Source organism: Heterodontus francisci, chromosome 8, assembly GCF_036365525.1.
Source record: "Heterodontus francisci isolate sHetFra1 chromosome 8, sHetFra1.hap1, whole genome shotgun sequence".
NCBI lineage: Eukaryota > Metazoa > Chordata > Chondrichthyes > Heterodontiformes > Heterodontidae > Heterodontus > Heterodontus francisci.
Window position 1 is genome coordinate 79746463 of NC_090378.1, and position 19503 is coordinate 79765965.

The 19503-nt window shown below is 42.5% G+C and overlaps 1 protein-coding gene across 3 annotated transcripts in view; it reads left to right on the forward strand.

Moving 5' to 3' along the window:
• LOC137372936 (sterol O-acyltransferase 1-like) overlaps positions 1-19503 on the forward strand; it is a 107767-nt gene that overhangs the window by 67001 nt on the left and 21263 nt on the right. For all 3 annotated transcript variants that reach the window (XR_010975530.1, XM_068037448.1, XM_068037447.1), the window contains exons 4-9: positions 1520-1668; positions 2891-2950; positions 3229-3336; positions 12894-13176; positions 16302-16374; positions 18972-19056. Coding sequence is in view for 2 of the 3 variants with exons in the window: in XM_068037448.1 (XP_067893549.1) it covers positions 1520-1668; positions 2891-2950; positions 3229-3336; positions 12894-13176; positions 16302-16374; positions 18972-19056 (758 nt within the window). In the remaining variant the exon portion in view is untranslated. The remainder of the gene's footprint in view (positions 1-1519; positions 1669-2890; positions 2951-3228; positions 3337-12893; positions 13177-16301; positions 16375-18971; positions 19057-19503) is intronic.

The window sequence follows — 19503 nt, forward strand, 5'->3', positions numbered from 1 at the left end:
TTCCCTCGCCCACCCCCCCCCCCGCAAAAACCTGGCATGAGTGACAAGTTTTACAGAACTCCACTACATCCTCCACATCTTTGTGGAGTTTTGGCCTCTCAAAAAGCCTGGACTTTGGTTTTCTGTACAGTAACACGTCCAGCCATTGGAAGTTCATGGGCTATTGGTAGTATTTCCTTACGGTACCTCGGCACCACTATCTGGTGAACCACTGTCCACTTTTCTTCCACAGGTCTGTGAGGAGGTCTCCACTTCCTCAACAGCCCCTCATTCTTTAAATAGTACAGCTTTGGTTTGGGCCGACTGTGCTAACGTTTTTAATACTGTATTGGCTTGCTGTGCCTTAACTAAGGAAGATCTGTTTAACCCATCCTTTGGGTCCTCTAACTTCCCAAAGAAGGTTTTAGACAGCAGGGTCATCTGTCTGCAGTGTCAGTTCAGTTTCCTCCGATGGAGTTTGTTTGGCCATGGAGCGAGTCACCACAGTCAGGGAAAATGATGGGGACCTTCTGCAACTGCTCTGTCCCCCTGATCTCTTTCTGTCTCTCAAACTACTGGGAAAACTATCACTTCTGCCGCTGCCAGATCATTACCCAGGAGCATGTCAACCCAGTTCACAGGTAGGCTAGGGACAATCCCCACGGTTACCAGTCCCAAAACAAGGTCATGCTTCAAGTGCACCTGATATAAAGCTATGGTCATATACCGCCCTCTGATAACATTCACTAACACCCTAGTGTTTGTTGCAGTTACTAATTTGCTGTGTGGATGTAATTATTTATTGGTTGCTTGGAGGGTCCTGACTAATTCTCTACTATGTATGTGTCAACATAAACATGGGAGAGATTTCTAGACAATATATTTTGAGGTTCACATGATGGTTTAGTTAAACATCTTTGGACTTAATGTGGAGATTATTGTATGCGGTACAAGAATATTTGTTACCTCAACTTGAGTACTCCTGGTTGGTCTCCACATTCTACCCTCCGTAAACTTGAGGTCATCCAAAACTCTGCTGCTCATTTCCTTCACCACACCAAGTCCCATTCACCCATTACCCCTGTGCTCACTGACCTGCATTGGTTCCTGGTTAAGTAACAGCTCAATTTTAAAATTCTCATCCTGTTTTCAAATCCCTTTATGGCCTTGTCCTTATCTCTGTAATTTCTTCTAGCCCCACAATCTTGCGAGATATCTGCACTTATCTAATTCTGGCCTCGTAAGCATTCCCAATTTCAATCACTTCACCACCGGAATCTCTGCCTTCAGCTGCTTGGGGCCTAAGCTCTGGCATTCCCTCCCTAAACCACTCTGCGTCTCTCTCATTTAAGGCACTCTTTGAAACTTACCTCTGACCAAACTTTAGCCATCTGCCTTAATATTGCCTTATGTGACTCATTTCTAATATTGCTTTATAACACTCCTGTGAAGCTCCCTGGGATATTTTATTGTGTTAAAGGTGCTACATAAATGCAAGTTGTTCTGTTTTCTGGCATTTTTTTCCATCTTTTTAATGTAGCAAATGAAAACGGACTTGTTGAAGCAGTTTGATTTTCAATTTAACCATTTTGTGGATAATCTGATCGATGAATCAACCACCCTGGACACCTCTCTTTCTCCTTTCTTATCTGCATCGGTGAATAAAGAGCAGACAGTTGTGGCTCACAGGTAAGGAATGATGGAACATGCGCTCTATTGCCTGTACTGTTCAAATGTAAGACCAAGTAGGCTACAGAATCAAAGAATGGTTACAGCCTGTTGAGTCCATGCCAGCTCTCCACAAGAGCAATCCAACTTGTCCTGCTCCCCAACCCTTTCCCTGTAGCATTGCAATTTCTTTCCTCTTCCTCATCTAATACCCCTTGAAAAGCCATAATTGAATCTGCCTCCACCACCTTTTCGGGCAGTGCATTCCAGATCATAACTGTTTGCCATGTAAAAGAGCTTTTCCTCGTGTCACCTTTGGTTCTTTTGCCATTTATCATAATGCTTCTTTCACCTTCCACCTGTGGGAAAATCTATCTTTCTATTTACTCTGACTAGACCCCTCATGATTTTTAACACCTCTATCAAATCACCTCTCAACCTTCTCTCCTTTAAGGAGAACAACCCCAGCTTTTCCAATCTACATAATCCATGCAATTGAAGTTCCCTCATCTCTGGAACTAGTAATATTTGTCCCAGTGCTGTAGAAGCCTGCTACCCGACTCGAACCCGACGACGTGTTGGGTTCGGGTCGGGTTGGGCCCATCTTACGGAGCCGACTTTCGGGCTCGGGTCGGGCCGAGTCCAAGTCGGGTCGGGCTGGACACCCAGTCAGTGCTTTGCCGGTGAGTATTGAAATTTTAAAAAACTTGCCTGAGCTGGGAGTCGGGGATGAAACTGAGTCTGCGCAGTGAGCGATGATGTCACTATAGCGTCATCGCACCTGCGCTGCAGCTCGGTGGAGCTTCCCAGTGGGAAGCTAAGTAAAGTGATGGTCGAGTGGTGGCGGGTTCAGGTCAGGTCAGGCTCGGGGTAAAATCGGAGGAACTCGGGCTGGGTTGGGTTCGGGTTGGTTTCTTTTTCCCGACCTAAAGCAGGTCTCGACAGTGCTGTACGTTCCAGCAATGGCTGGAAGAGCTTGGGGTCTTGGCTCCTTTTTTGTGGCTGTCAGGTGCTATTGTATATAAGTTACCAGAATAGATAGTTACATGAATGCAGTGAGGGGTGTCAAGAGAGTAACGTTATAGTTTGAGAAGAATAAGTTCTCAGATTCTGAAGAGGGATATTAATCTATCTACTCCTCGCATTAACCTTGAATTTTTGCCATATTGTTTCAGACAGATTGATCCTAATTGAGGGCTTACTGTGTTGTCATTAAGTTCTAATTAAATGCATCTGGTTACAGACAGGCACGAGCACCCCCAGAAAAGGGAAAGCACTTCATATCTCGGCGATCTCTGCTTGAGTGAGTACGATTTTTAAATGGGTGACCCACCTTTATCAATTCTCCCAATTTTTGCAGCTAAAATTAGATCTACCAAATGTTGGAACGGTTGGATTGGTTGAGATGGACCTGATTTAAACTCTTACCTGCTTAATTGTCTTGATTTTTGAATTTCTAAACTTGTGCTTATGCAATTTTGTTTTCCTTTTCCTGACCTCCTTGTTCCCTTGTAAGTTTTGTCAATGCAGCTATGTTGCAACAGACCTCAGTAAATGTGTTTCTCTGTCCCTCTTCCTCAGTGAGCTCTTCCAGGTGAATCACATCCGGACCATCTATCACATGTTCATCGCTTTACTCATCCTATTTATAGTCAGTACTCTGGTGATGGACTTCATTGATGAAGGAAGGTAAGGATTTGGGAAAAGGAGAGGGCAGCAATATGTTAAAAGCTGGAACCACTTGTATATTCCAAAACCATCTTGCCTATACAACTAAATAGGAGCTCAACAAATGAAAATACTAAGAGTCAAGAGAGTATTTAAACCTGATACCATGGAATAGAAGGTTTGAACAATACATTTTCTGCAACACTGAATTAGAAGCCTTAAGAAATTTAAAACAGATGTTTATGTTGAGTATCTTTCACTAGAAATATAAGCCACAAGCCACATTGGCTTGGTTTACATTTGTTAAACTGCATGCAAGCACCTATTCTTGTCTTGTAGCTAACTAATTTGAATATCTTTGTCTTGAACCCATTTTTAAAATGGAAGATGAGATTAACTGTAGCATTCTCGCATACTCAGTATGGACTAGAAAGCCTGGGTCTTCATGATTTAAGTGACTAATTATCATAAAGGACAAAGAAGGAGGCATATGTCAGGTATAGGCAGCTGGGATCGAGCGAATCCCTCGAGGAGTATAGGGGATGTAGGACTACACTTAAGAAGGAAATTAGGAGGGCGAAAAGGGGCCTCGAGGTTTCCCTGGCAGATAAGATAAAGGAGAATCCTGAAAGATTCAATAAGTATATTCAGAGTAAAAGGGGAGCTAGGGAGAGAGTAGGTCCCCTTAAGGATCAGTGTGGCAATCTGTGTGGAGCCACAGGAAATGGGTGAGGTCTTAAATTAATATTTCTCGTCTGTATTTACCGTGGAGAAGGTCATGGAAGCTAGTGAGTTCAAGAGAGGGAACACTGATATTCTGGAGCATATCAACATTACAAAGGAGGAGGTGTTGGAGGTCTTGAAGCACATTAAGGTGGATAAATCCCCAGGGCCTGACCAGGATTATCCTAGGATGCTATGGGAAGCAAGGGAGGAGATTGCTGGGGCCCTGGCAGAGATTTTTGTATCATAGTTAGCCACGGATGAGGTACCGGAAGATAGCTAATGTTGTGCCTTTATTTAAGAAGGGCAGCAGGGATAAACCAGGGAACTACAGGCCAGTGAGCCTTACATCAGTGGTGGGAAAGTTATTGGAAGGGATTCCGAGAGACAGGATTTATATGCGTCTGGAAAGGCATGGTTTGATTAGGGATAGTCAGCATGGCTTTGTGCATGGGAAATCATGTCTCTCGAATTTGATTGAGTTTTTCGAGGAGGTGACCAAGAGGATTGACGAGGGCAGGGTGGTGGATGTTGTCTTCATGAACTTTAGCAAGGCCTTTGACAAGGTTCCGCATGGTAGGCTGGTCTAGAAGGTTCGAACACATGGGATCCAGGGTGAGCTAGCAAATTAGATACAAAATTGGCTTGGTGATAGGAGGCAGAGGGTGGTAGTGGAGGATTGTTTTTCAGATTGGAGGCCGGTGACCAATGGTGTGCCGCAGGGATCGGTGCTGGGCACTCTGTTGTTTGTCATATATATTAATGACTTGGATGTGAATGAAGGGGGCATGATTAGTAAGTTTGCAGATGACACCAAAATTGGTGGTATAGTGGACAGTGAAGAATGTTGTCTAAGGTTACAACAGGATATAGATCAACTGGGAAAGTGGGCAAGGGAGTGGCAAATGGAATTTAATGCAGACAAGTGTGAAGTGATGCATTTTGGGAAGTTAAACCAGGGCAGGACATATACAGTGAATGGCAGGGCCCTGGGAGTGTTGTTGAGCAGAGACCTTTGGGTGCAAGTACATAGTTCCCTGAAAGTGGCAACACAGGTAGACAGGGTGGTGAAGAAGGCGTATGGCATGCTTGCCTACATCGGCCGAGGTATTGAGTACAAGAGTTGGGGCGTCATGTTACAGTTGTACATAATGTTGGTTAGGCTGCATTTGGAGTACTGTGTGCAGTTCTGGTCGCTGCACTACAGAAAAAATGTGATTAAGCTAGAGAGGGTGCAGAAAAGATTCACAAGGATGTTGCCGGGTTTGGAGCTCTTGAGTTATAAAGAGAGATTGGATAGGCTCGGTCTGTTTTCCCTGGAGCGAAGGAGGCTGAGAGGGGACATGATAAAGGTATATAAGATTAAGAGGCGTAGATAGGGTAGATAGCCAGAGTCTGTTTCCCATGGTAGGGGTGACTAAAGCTAGAGGGCATAGATTTAAGGTGAGAGGGAGGAGGTTTAAAGGGGTAAATTTTTCACAAAGAATAGTGGGTATCTGGAATGAGCTGCCTAAGGAGCTGGTGGAGGCAGGAACATTTTAGAGGCATCTGGACAGGTACTTGAATGAGCAAGGCATAGAGGGATATGAAATTATTGCAGGCAGGTGGGATTAGTATAGATAGGCATTATGGTCGGCATGGACGCGGTGGGCCAAAGGGCCTGTTTCTATGCTGTACGACTCTGACTCTATGACAATATAGCCACTAATTGGTGAAAGCTGCATAATATATGTATAATCTTCAAGAAGTGTCTGTTTACAAGGAGCTGGTGTCAATTTATGCATAAAGTTGTTGTAGTGGCAGTAGTTTACAATGTTGCATGTGAACCTTTTGCACTGTCCCATTCAATTAAAAGTTGTGCCTGTTCCTTTGATATGTGAACTGTTGTAAGACTCACAGGACCAAAAGTAATATCCGAAGAAAATGTGGGTTTTTATTCTTTGTGTGTGTGTGTGTGTATTTACTGCACGAGCCACATCTAAACAAATCTCATTCTGACGAGCTCCACACAGCTCACTAATCAAGTGTGATGTGACATCACTTCCTCCGGTGACCTTCACTTACTGCTTTTTAAGGTGGTCCGCTCTTAAGGTTGCCCCACAACATCCCCCTTTTTTCCAAAGATAAAAACGTATCATTGTATATTGTACATGTTGTGGTTCGGACTATACATAATTAAAACAAAAACGTTGTTTACAATTAAGCAAGTTTAACACACTACACTCTCAAAACGTAAAGGAAGTTTTCTTATTTGTCCTGATCTTATCATAAACCTCTCCCAAGAGTTGAGCTCATCTTGATGGCTCCTCTGAGATTTTGGTGAGACAGAACTTCGGTTAGCATGTTTTTTCTCTGTGCTCGTAGCCTCTGTACGTTCATCTTCAGACTTTGTCTTTGAATGTGTCAGCGATGTCACAAGGTTGTCACCTGTAGTGTTGTTGCACAGCTCTCTGGGTTGACTTTGGTTCTGTCTGAGAATCACACCATTGGGTGTCTGGACCTTGTACGATCTAGGTTGGTCGCATGTCCTAGCAACCTCTGCAGGATTCTTGATGCATCATTGAGGATTCTGACCTTCTGTCTCACTCATAATCAATCTAATTCAGGTCCTGCTTTCCTGTCATACAGTGCCTTCGTCTTCCCTTGTTTAGAAAGCTTAGAAAATTTATGACTGCCCACATCACCAATCACTGACAATCCCTCTGGCCTCGTTCTTACAAATGCACTCTTCATCCATGTCCTCCTGGCAATCAAGTCTGCTGGCCTGATGTACCTGCTTGGGATTTTGTTGTGTTGGTATATCTTTTGTTACGTTTTCTGTCCTATCTTGCAGACGTTTTCTCCGCATGTGATCTGCCACCATTCCTGTGTGCACTTTCTGAGCTCTGCTTTTTGCACTGTCTTACCCATTGACCTCGCATGCCACAAGCTTTGCACTGGTCCTGGTACGCAGGACAACTGAGAATTGTGTGAGCCAGGCCACATTTGCCACAGGCTTACGTTACGACAAGGTGAGAAAGGGGTCTAGGGGTTTCCTCTCAGCCTTTGCCTGGTTTAACTGTAACAAGGTTTAATTTTTAAAACACCATGTTTTTAGCTCCCCCTCTGAATCCTTGTTCACTGGTCTCCAATTGTAAGGCAAAGAAATCAACCAGACAGGTTTTCTTAGATTTAAACAAGAAAGGTGGAAGTTTATTAACCTTTAAAATCTAATTTGGTTAACGACTACGAATATGTGAAGCGACCACGCTAGCATGTATATGCGATAAACACACACTCGGGTAGAGACAGAAAAGTAGAAAGAATAAATGGGAAAAGTCTGACGCAACAGCTGGGATTTATTTACGGTCCTTTTGAGTTCAAAGAAGAGTCTTTGATTGCTGGTAAGTCTTGCTGTTTTGTTGGGGCCCAGTGCACCCTTTAAAACTTGTTTTGATGTGCGAGTCTTTCCTCTCTTGAGGTTTAAGTGACTTCAGCGGATCTAGAGATTCGTGAAAGCGATAGAGATAGCCGGGGGAGAGGCTTGCTTTCTTCCAAGTTCAGTTGCAATTTCCCAAAACTGTGCTTTGAGCAGTTAAACAAGCAGAACCTGGGCCAACAGGTTAGTCTTTGACAAGCTGTTCGAACAAACTCTTGTGTTTGTGGATTCTCCATCTTAGACACCCTGGACTGCTGGCTTTCTTACACATTCAGTGTCTGGTGTTCAAAATCCATTTGGGTTAATTGTTCTATTGTCTCTAGGCGCTGTCTTTTAGTATGCAAATGTTTTCCAGCCTCTGCTGATCTCTTTAAACAAGTAATTTCTTCATTCTAGCAGCAGTTTGAAATTAATGTTCATACAACGAAATTAATATGCCTCATTCTTGGCAGGTAGGGTCTTCATGACACCTCTACACCTAGCAGAATGAAATGCGATTTTTAGAAAGGCATTTCATTAAAAGGGACTAGAGAGAAGAGTAGGTATAGGAAAACACACGTGCATCTCTCTCATTCATTCAGACAACCTGTCTTTTCTTGGTAGCAATGCTACTTTAAACTGCCCTTTTTGGCATCCCAATAAACATGTCATTTTTGGGGAGGTTTTTCAGTTTGCACATTTCCATGACTGCCTTAGGTGTCTTTGTTCCTATTGAGGTCTGCAGAGGGAGGGTTAGATTTAATAAGCCCTATGTTAGAGTTCTGCTTATGGGTGTCAGCATGGGTGGTTCCACTCTGAGCTATCTGCTTTGAGTCATGCAAGGGCATTTCAACTTAGGGGCTGGTTGGTTCCCTTTTTTCCTGTGTGGGGCGGATTCCTTGCTAATCTTCCCTTTGTCCTCTGGGACATTCTTGGTTGCAGGTATTTGTCCAGGTTCTACTGTACCTCCCTGTGGCACTTGGACTAGGTGAGGCATCTCCTTCACGGTTTCTCTGCCCTCTTGAGGGCCACCTTTGTCTATGCAGGTACACGTAAATGCAACTCTGGGATGCTTCCAGTGTCTGCGTTTAGATAGGATGTGGGGTCTAACTTCTCAAACTTTTCGGGGTTGGGCTGACCGGACAGTAGGGATTTTCATCTGAGATTCCTCACAGACTTCCTTTAACCTGCCCTCTTCGTCTTTTTCGTCTTTCCTTTCTAACCTTTTGCCAGCCTTGTGCCTCCCTCTCCCCTTTTGTTCTCGGCAGGGGTCCCTTACAGTTCACCAACCCTCTGCTGGAGGGTCCTACAAACACCGATACAAGACTTGGGCGTGCAGATTTCACCTGTAGGTTGGGGTTTCCTCTCAACCTGGCACATGTGGCAACTCCTACAGTACTCCACCACATGTTTGTGGACTTTTGGCCTGTCAAACTGCTATCTTATGCGGGTATTGTTTTTTGTGGGGGTGACTAGGAAAGGTGTTCCCCTAGGAAACCGACTTATAAATGAGAGCAAACTCATCAGCCAGAACTGTGGCTTGCTGGGCTCTATGAACCTTCTGTGCTTCTACATGCATCTTTATGGAGTGTGGGAGAGAGCTTTTAAGTTCCTCAAGCAAAATTACCTTTTGAGATTTTCATAGCTGAGCTGTAGTTTTAAAGCCCTCAGCCACTGGTCAAAAGCCAGCTGCTGACTTCTCTCAAACTCCAGGTAAGTTTGATCAGCTTGCTTCTTGAGGGTTCTAAACTTTTGACGATTGGCTTCCGGTACAACTCTCATGCCCCAAGAATAGCACTTTTTTTGTCCGTTCATAATTTGATTAACTCTCACCTGGCAACAGGGAATAAACCTCATGGGCTTTTCCTGTTAGCTTGCTTTGTAGTAAAAGAGTCCAAGCCTCAGCCGGCCACTTTAACTGCCTTGCGAGTTTTTCAGAAGATACAAAAATGTTTCCACGTCTCCTTCATTGAATTTTAGAATCAATTGGGAAAATTTTAACAATTCTGTACCCAGCCCTGAATTATAATCCTCCATATTGGCCATGCTTTCACTGGGGTTACTCTGTCGCCCCATAGTTAACTCAAACTGCCTCAGCTTCCTCTCTTCGCATTCCTTCTGGAAGGCGCTCTCTCTCTCTATCTCTCTCCTTTCTTTCTCCTGTCTCTCTCTTTCCTCGTTCCTTCTGGAAGGCTCTTTCCCCTTTGCCTGTCTCTCTTTCTCTCTTCAAATTCACGTTTCCTCTGTTCCAGTTGTATGTTTGCTAGCAAATACCCTGTCTGAGTCTATTTCTAACCCTGTTTCTGCTTCAGATTCAAGGGAAAAATGGTTGGCCACTAGTCTTAGGGGTTCAGACTTTCTAGCCTTGACACGGACAGTGATCCCACATTGCTCGGCCATTTTTCTCAAATCCTCCATAGACAGTGCTTTTAACTTATCCCAAGTTACTTCACCCTGGCTTAGGGAGTTACTGACTTCAGTCGCAGACATGTTAGTATCCTAGCACACACAACCACAAGAAAACCTGTATTGAAATCTTTTCTCTTTTTGATTGGGATCAATTTGGCTTCCCACTTCCAATTTCTCTCGATTGTCTGAGTCAAATCTGGGATGCTAGCCCCCAAATTTCTGTTATGACCAGATGAGAAAGGGGTCTAGGGGTTCCCTCTCAGCCTTTTGCTTGGTTTAACCATAACCAGGTTTAATTTTTATAACACCATATTTTTAGCTCTCCCTCAGTGATTCCTTGTTCACTGGTCTCCAATTGTAAGGCAAAGAAATCAACCAGACTGGTTTTCTTAGATTTAAACAAGAAAGGTGGAAGTTTATTAACCTTACACTCTAATTTGTTTAATGACTACAAATATGCGATGCGACCATGCTAGCATGCATACGTGATAAACAAACAGATAGAAACAAAAGTAGAAAGAATAAATGGGAAAAGTCTGAGGCAATAGCTGGGATTTATTTATGGTCCCTTTAGTTCGATGTAGAGTCTTTGCCAGTAAGTCTTGCCGTTTTGTTGGGGCCCAGTACATGCTTTAAAACTTGTTTCGGTGTCGGGGTCTTTTCTCTCTTGAGGTTTAAGTGACTTCAGTGGATCTGGAGATCCATGAGAGAGAGAGAGAGAGCGCTAGCCGGGAGAGAGGCTCTCCTCTTCCAAGTTCAGATTCAATCTCCCAAAACTCTGCTTTGAGTAGTTCAAACAAAACCTGGGCCAGGAGGTTAGTCATGTGACTTGCTGTTTTAACAAGCTCCTGCGTTTGTGGATTCTCCATCTTAGCAGACACCCTGGAATGCTGGCTTTCTTGCACATAGTGTCTGGTGATCAAAATCCATTTGGGTTAATTGGATCGGGGGGCCATTATATTGTTTCCAGGCACTGTCTCTTAGTATGCAAATGTTTTCCAGCCACTGCTGATCTCTTTAAACAAGTAATTTCTTCATTCCAGCAGCATTTTAAAATTAATTTTCATATATTAAAATGCCTCATTCTTGGTAGGTGGGTTTTTCATGACGCTTGGCAATTTCTGAGACTTGGTTACCATGCCAGTTGTTGTCGCCGCCACCGACACTTGTAACTGTTGATGCCCAACCCTGATGGCTTCAAATTTCCTTCCATCATTGAGTAGTGCGTCTATGGTGCACTCTTTCTTCTCTTCTAGCAGGTCTTTTTGAAAGATGTCTAGTGGAGTAGATGAGATAACTAGCTCTATAACCCGTTCTGACAATTCAGTATCTGCAAAGTTGCATTCTTGAGCTTTGGTCTCGGCACCTTGCAACAAACTGGTCAATGGACTCATCTTGCCTTTGCTGGTAGGTCATAAGGTCAAGCCCATGTATTCAGAAATTTACCTTCACCTTGAGTTGCTGTTCCAGCAATGCCCATGCTTGCTGGAGTCCTTCTGATCCTCGGCTGACAATCCTGATGTATTGATCTGTTGCAGGCCCTTGTTGTCCAGTGCGATCTTAATCCTGATGGCTTGTTTCTCTGGTTTGCTCACTTCTTGATCCAAGAAACACAGTTCCATTCATTGTCAAAACAGTTTAAATTCAGATGCTGTGTCCAAGCCTTCCAATCTATAACTAGATGTTTGGAACCATTGCCTTAATGATCCTGCTTTTTAAAAAAGATAAATATAGGACTTTTTTCAGGTTTTCTTTTTCACAAACACATTTTTTTTTCTTGTTTTAGACAGATTAGTTTTCTGCAGGGCTGCCTTTTAACAGACACCACCAGCAGCTTTCTGTTTGCACAGCGAGTTTTTTTTAACTGAATTTTTTAAACTGAAGGTTTTTTTTAAAAGAGGGCTGCAGCTTGCAGTACCTGCAGATGCCGTAATCAGGCTTTCTGTTTATGCTGTGGACCTGCAGTGGCGCTGTTGAATTCTTCCTCTTTTTTTTGCCCACAGAGCAAAAAAATGACTGGGAAAACTAACAGTAATGGTTCGAGCTACCGCTTTTCAAATTTTTCGACCCACTGTGGTCCCAGCTTACTACTGTTCTTACTTCACCTCAGACTGCACCCAACACTACCTACACCCATGACAGGCCTGCAGTCATCAACGCTTCACTACGGCACTCTTCTGGGACGACCTTAAGAGCGAAGCACCTTTAAGAAACTGAACGTGATGGTCACCAGAGAAAGTGATGTTGCAACACAGGACCAGGACGTTGAGTATAGCCCGACAGAATGAGATGTGTTGAGATACGGCTTGTGCAATAAATGTTTTTGTGTGCGTGTATTGTGTATGTAGGGGGCCCTGCCAGCTGCTCTTCAGGAAAAAAATATTAAACGTCAATACATTGTACTTTTTGGTCTTCAGAAAAAATAAATCCGACCATTACCACCATGTAATATTACTTGTTCCTTTGATATGTGACCTATTGTAAGACTCGGGGCTCCAAGTAATATCCAAAGAAAACATGGGTTTTTATTATAACCCAACTAGAACATATATAATACACAATCGCACAAAAACAGTAACTGCACAAGCCACATCTAAATGCATCTCATTCTATTGGGCAACACCCACAACCTCCTGGTCATGTGTGATGCAACATCACTTTCTCTGGTGACCTTCACTTTCAGCTTCTCAAGGTGCTTCGCTCTTAAGGATGTCCCACAAGAGTGCTGTAGTGAAGTGTTGATGACTGCAGGCCTGTCATAGATGTAGGTAGTGTTGGGTGCAGTCTGAAGTAAGAACATTTTGGTACACAATTTAAGTGTCCTCTTTTGTAGCATTTTTATTACCCATTTTTGGGATTTGGGCATTGGTGGCAAGGCCAGCACTTATTGCCCATCCCCAATTGTACTCGAGCTGCCTTCTTGAACTGCTTTACCAGTATGTTAAATAACCCTAATGAAACTATAATACTGTGGGGGGAAAAAAAAATGCTGTATATAGATGTCTAATGTATTGAATTTTACCTTGGCTGCCATTCTTCCTTGTTGCAGGCTGGTCCTTGACTTCGACCTGTTGGTTTATGCCTTTGGGAGGTTTCCAATTGTCGTCTCCACCTGGTTTTGTATGTTCCTGTCTACACTCCTCATTCCATACGGGCTGTTTCTGCAATGGGCATTAGGATACCAGGCATCAAAACATAAAGTTCTACGGACAGTGTTCTTTGGTACATTGTTTTTGTTGTTCCAGACAGTAGGCCTGTGGGCTGCCCCAGTCTACACAGTCATTCACTTTTGTCTACCTCCAGCTTCCCGCTTCATTGTTATATTAGAACAGGTGGGTGACTTTTGGGTATTCTCACATGGTGTTAAATCTAATCATTTCTTTCATGTTAGCAATTCAGGTTTTGGGAGCTAGCTCTTGGCGTTTATGCTGCTTAAATGCCATTTCTGATGACTTATAAGTTGGGTTTGCAAGTCTTGTATAGTGAAAGTGGATCTAGTAGCCCAAGTACCAGGAGTTAGCTCTTGAACACTGGGTTCCTGGAACTGAAATTGGTGAAAGACCTGTAAAGTGTGGCTTAAGTCACATAATTAGTGTGTTGAAGCAGCTTGGGAATGTGGCTGAAAGCAGCACTTCAGATTGTTGGCTCACTAACATTTTAGTAACAAAAAGTACCAGAAGAGCTGTGTGAAAGAGGTTAGGAATTGGGAGGGGTGGAGAAAGGGAGAGGGAGCTGTCCTTAATGATGTTGCTATCGCCTGCCTGTTGCTTTTAGAGTTGCAATTTTAAATAAATTTAAAGACACAAACTGGTAGACCTGATTAAGGACAATTAGACCAAACCAAAAGTTTATTGGGAAAAGTCCTTGGTTAAAATGCCACAATCTACTTTGAAAATTCAAGCGCGTTGTTTTTGTATATTAAAACCTTTGGTAGCAGGGCAGCTGGATATTCAGTGGGTGATTATTTCAGGGTATTTCTGTGATTTTGTCCTGTACAGTACTTATTAATTTAACAGCCGTGAGCTGTCGGGTTTGGGAATGGACTGAGAGCAGTTAGTGATCTCAAATTCTTGTGCAAGACTAATTTTTCAAGGAACTGGGTGGGAGCCAAGCCAGTTAATATCCTACAAATGTTTAGGTTTTGAGAGTATTAAATGACCTTGTTCTAGAGTATTTATTTTGAAAATGCATCTTTTTTTTAAAAAGATTTGAAAGAGCACTCTGATGTCTCGCCTCCTGCTCTGAATAAAAGATTTGAATGAACACTCTAAATAAAAGAATGCTGAAGAAACTGTAGAAGAAAAACAATTCCATTTAAAATATTAAAGAATAACAGCATTCTGGGAGAGTTCTTCAATACACATGCTTCCTGTTGACAACTCCAACTACTGTATCACATGTTAACTTGCATCACTGCCTGTGATGTGTACAAAACTTTTTACTTAGTATGTTAATCAGTATTAAAGCAATATCATAACGTTTACTTTCTCCACTTCATAGCCTGCACATCCCCAGAAGAGGTTCTTTGGAACCAGTGACTGCTTACATTGACTTGCTTATTCAGATGGCCCAGCATGCCTTATGATTCCAAGTGTTTCGAATGGCTAGTCCCCTGCTGTGATAGTGGCAGAGTACTGTGGTCAGGGTTTGCCATTCACTGTCTCCTTCCTTGCACCACCACTCCCCCCACCTTGCCCATTTGATCAGAACCTGAATGTGACAGTTGCATCCCATGAGAAGTTCCTTCTGTACCCAAACTATGTGGACCTGATGAGGTCCCACAGGGAGGTTAGTAAACAAAATTAGAGCACATGGGATTGGGGGTAATATACTGCGATGGATTGAGAATTGGTTAACGGACAGAAAGCAGAGAATAGGAATAAATGGGTCATTCTCTGGATGACAGGCTGTGACTACTGGGGGACCGCAAGGATCAGTGCTTGGGCCACAGATGTTTGCAATCTATGTGAATGATTTGGATGTGGGGACTAATTGTAATATTTCCAAATTTGCAAATGGCACTACTAGGAGTAAATGTAAGCTGTGAGGAGGATGCAAGGAGACTTTAAGGGAACTTGGACAGGCTAAGTGGGCAAGAACATGGCAGGTGGAATATAATGTGCATAAATGTGAAATGTTCCACTTTAGTAGAAAAAACAGAAAGGTAGAGTATTTCTTAGATGGAGAGGTTGGGAAGTGTTGATGTCTGAAGATACCTGGGTGTCCTTGTTCATGAGTCACTAAAAGCTAGTGTGCAGCTGCGGCAAGCAATTAAGAAGGCAAATGGTATGTTGGCCTTCATTGCAAGGGGATTTGAGTATAGGAGTAAAGATGTAAAGCTTCAATTGTATAAAGCCTTGGTGATACTGCACCTGGAGTATTGTGTACAGTTTTGGTGGTCTCCTCTAAGGAAGGATATACTTGCCATGGAGGGCGTGCAATGGAGGTTCACCAGACTAATCCTTGGGATGGTGGGATTGTCTTATGAGGAGAGTTTGCAGAAACTGGGCCTGTATTCTCTAGAGTTTCGAAGAATGAGAGGTGATCTCATTGAAACTTACTAAATTCTGACAGGGCGTGACAGGGTAGATGTGGATCGGATGTTTCCTCTGGCTGCTGAGTCCAGAACAAGGGGAGACAGTCTCAGAATAAGGAGCAGACCATTTAAGGCCAAGATGAGGAATTTCTTTATTTAGAGGGTGGTGAATCTGTGGAATTCTCTACCCCAGAGAATTGTGGAAGCTTAATCATTGAGCATGTTCAAGACTGAAATCAATAGATATCTAGATATATTAAGGGATGTGGGGAAAAGTGGCATAGAGGTAGATGATCAGCCATGATCTGTTTGAATGGCGGAGCAGGCTCAGTGAGCTGAATGGCCTACTCCTCCTACTTACTATGATCCTATGTGCTGTTTGTAACTGCCCTCACATGCCTCCCTTGAGCTGGCAGGACGTGTTAGGCTACACCATTGTGGGCAAGGCCTGGTGTGCAACAGGTATTGTGGCTTGTCCAGATTCCCTGAGCAATCAGTAATGTACACTGGATAAAATGAAGTCCTTAATCTTGTATGGTCTTGCAGGATCTGCTGTCTTTGTTTTCATCCATGTGGTCATGTGTGCAGAATCGGTGGGCTGGTATTTTCAAATTCTGAATGTGAGATTATGACTTAACGATACCGCATTTTATAATGCAGTCTATACAAAGTTCCAAATCTTTGAAAATACTTTTGGGGTTTTCCCATTGAGTAACCAATTTCCCATATTCTGTGACCTCATTTTGCTGTTCTGCTAGCCATTCAAATGTATAAAAATCCATCTGTTCCAGTCAGTGACATCAGAAGCATGTACCTTTTGGAAAGCAAATATAAAATGTGTGTAAGTGCGGTATTTTGTAATGCCTCTACATAATTAGGGTTGAGGTTCATGGTCACTCATGTTCTGTTTGATCTCGTTAGGTCCGTCTGATGATGAAAGCACATTCCTTCGTACGGGAGAACTTTAGCAGAGTGGTATCGAATAAAGAAAACAGTGAGTGTGAATAGTTTGTCATTCTTTGGAGGAGAGGTGGGACTGGCTTAAGAACCCAGACTGGAAAAAGCCAGCACTTTCAGATTGATGGGGAAGTGATTTATACAATTAAAAAAAAAATCTCCTAGTGTTTCTATCCTGAAAAACTCAATGGAAATAACTTATCGAGATGTGTTCGAGATGATGAATTGTGTTGTCACCTTATCTCCTGCTCCATATTTGGGTTCAGCTGGTTTAGATGCCCAATTTTGTTCCAATACTGCTATCATACCAGCCACAGTGTGAGTCCTTCTGTTTTTTTTTCTTGGTTACTACTTTCTGTTGTCTCTTAACTCCCTTCTTCCTCGCTTTGGGAAGTAGTAGGGTACCACTTAATTCTTTATCTCCAGGATTCCCAAAATATGTTTACTTGAGCAACTCCCCCCACCCCCCCATTGGAAATCAATGTCCCATGTTTGTTCCCCTCTTCTAAGAAATTGTACTTTTGCTTAATTAACATTTGTGTAGATATAGCTGGTAATTCAAAATAATTCAGCAATGCTCGAGGACCCTGAAGAACAAAGAACAAACAAAGAACAAAGATAATTACAGCACAGGAACAGGCCCTTCGGCCCTCCAAGCCTGTGCCGATCCAGATCCTCTCTCTAAACATGTCGCCTATTTTCTAAGGTTCTGTATCTCTTCCTGCCCATTCATGTATCTGTCTAGATACATCTTAAAAGACGCCATCGTGCCCGCATCTACCACCTCCGCTGGCAACGCGTTCCAGGCACCCACCACCCTCTGCGTAAAGAACTTTCCACGCATATCCCCCAAGTGCAGATGCTATTCCTGATTTATTTCTCAGTTCAAATGCCTCTAAATCTAAGCAGGGAAAATTAACCTTCCAGAAAGGTCAGCGCACTGTGCAAAAAAAAAACTTTTGAGGTGAGAACAGTTTTTAAAGGAGAGCGATTTAACTATTCCCTTTATAAATTTTGAACTCAAGGTTTCAGGGGGACTCTGATAAAGGGTCAAACGAGCTTAGGTGCTCCACTGCAGCAGAACTCAGGGCAAAGAGCCTTTTTAACAGATTTTTGAAGCAGAATTGGGCAGGTGGGAGCGAGCTCAGAACTGCTCCTATTTATGCATGCCTTAATGACAGGATGCTATTTTGTAATGTTCTAAAATGTACACTCCAACTGTTACAAGGCCACGTCACTGTACAAGCCAGTCTGGCAAAACCCTGTTGCAAGTTCCATTACACCAGAAGGTGAAGAACTGTTTTAAATAAACTGAACCAATATTGAAACTTGCAAAAAGTGTGAGGTGATATATTTTGGTAGGAAGAGTGAGGAGAGACAATACATGGTATAATTTTAACAGTTTTTGTTTCGGGTACAGAAGAGATTTACGAGAATGATTCCAGGGATGAGGGATTACAGTTATGTTGGTAAACTAGAGAAGTTTGGATTGTTTCTCTTGAAGCAGAGAAGACCAAGAGAAGATTTGACAGATATAATCACAATCACAAGCAGTTTAGGTGTAGCAAATAAAGAGAAACTGTTTCCAATAGTTGAACGGTAGTTAAGGAGAGGGAACAGATTTAAGGTGGTTGGCAAAAAAACCAGGGGTAATATGAGGAAAAAACTTTTTACGCAATAAGTGGTTAGGATTTGGAATGCGCTGCCTGATAGGTTGGTGGATGCAGATTCAGTAGTAGCCTTCAAAAGGGAATTGAACAAATGAATAAGAGAACAACTGCAATGTTGAAGAAAGAATGAGTGAGTCAGACTAACTGGATTTCTCTTTGGAAGAGCCAGTATAGGCTGAATGGCTTCCTTCTGTACTGTACTATTCTAAGAATCTTTGATGCAGGATGCCTTAATTTTGGAGAGAACAGATTCTGGAATCCGCCTGAGAGTTGAGGGGAAGTACTACAGTGCCACCAATGGAGAAAATGTACATTGCATCCATTCCCTACTAGTTATGGCTAGAATCCTCCTCCTTGTGCTCTTCAGTTTGGAAACCTACTTTATATGGTAACATGGGTGAAGTTCAGAACTCACCATGCAGTTGATTGTTGAAACAAACTATGTGGTTAATTGTTTGCTCATTTTGCGTGAAGGATCCAACTCAGTGATCAACATTGATTATGTTGGTGTAGCATTACTGTTACAGGATGAAAAAAGAGCTAATTTTTAGTTATGGCGTAAAAGCTCACATTAGCGGAAGTGAAACAACTTCATCATTATATAGCTGTTTCACTGTTAATTGTCAGTATGACCAAACACTCCAAGTAGCATGAAACCGACTCTCTCTCAGCCTGCAACCTTGATGCGAAACCGATATATGTGGGAAATAGAAATGAGCAAGAACAAGGAAAATCAAGAACTGTACAAGAAATAAATGCTCTGGTATGCCTTATACCTATTCATATCTGGACAGTAGTTTCCAATATTATATATTATTGGGATCTTGGTGACTTCACTGTGTTGTATTGTCATCAGACTTATTTGCTGCATTATGCTGTTGGAACATTAGTAAGAAAGCAGCCCATCTGGATGTATTGTATGTTTCACTGAAATGCTAATCTTTCAGTTTTATCTTTGTCTCAGGTGGCATTCAGCAGATACCACAGTTCTCCCACTATCTCTACTTTCTTTTTGCTCCTACTCTAATATATCGGGACAGCTATCCCAGGTAAGTACAGTCAGACCATTTTCTGAAAGCAGATCCAATTAGTGACAGCTAATATTCTTGACCTTTATAAATAGTGACTGTATGGTGTAATATGTAATTTACTTAACTAATTATAGCTGTGTTTTACATTGGAACAAGAGTAGACCATTCGGTTAAGTTACGGCTAAACTGTACTTCAACTCCATTTACTTACCTTTGCTCCATACCCCTTGATAGGCTTAACAGTCTCAAATTTGAAATTTTCAATTGCCCCATCATCCACAGCCTTTTGAAGAAATAAGTTCCCAATTTTTTTGGAAAGTGCTTCCTGAATTCACTCCTATAATGCTCTAGCTCTAATTTTAAGATTATCTTCTCTGGTTCTGGATTCCCTTTTGTTATGGTTAAAAAAAAAACCCTATAGAAGTGTACTACTGGACTATTGGGTTCAGGATTTAAGAACTTTGC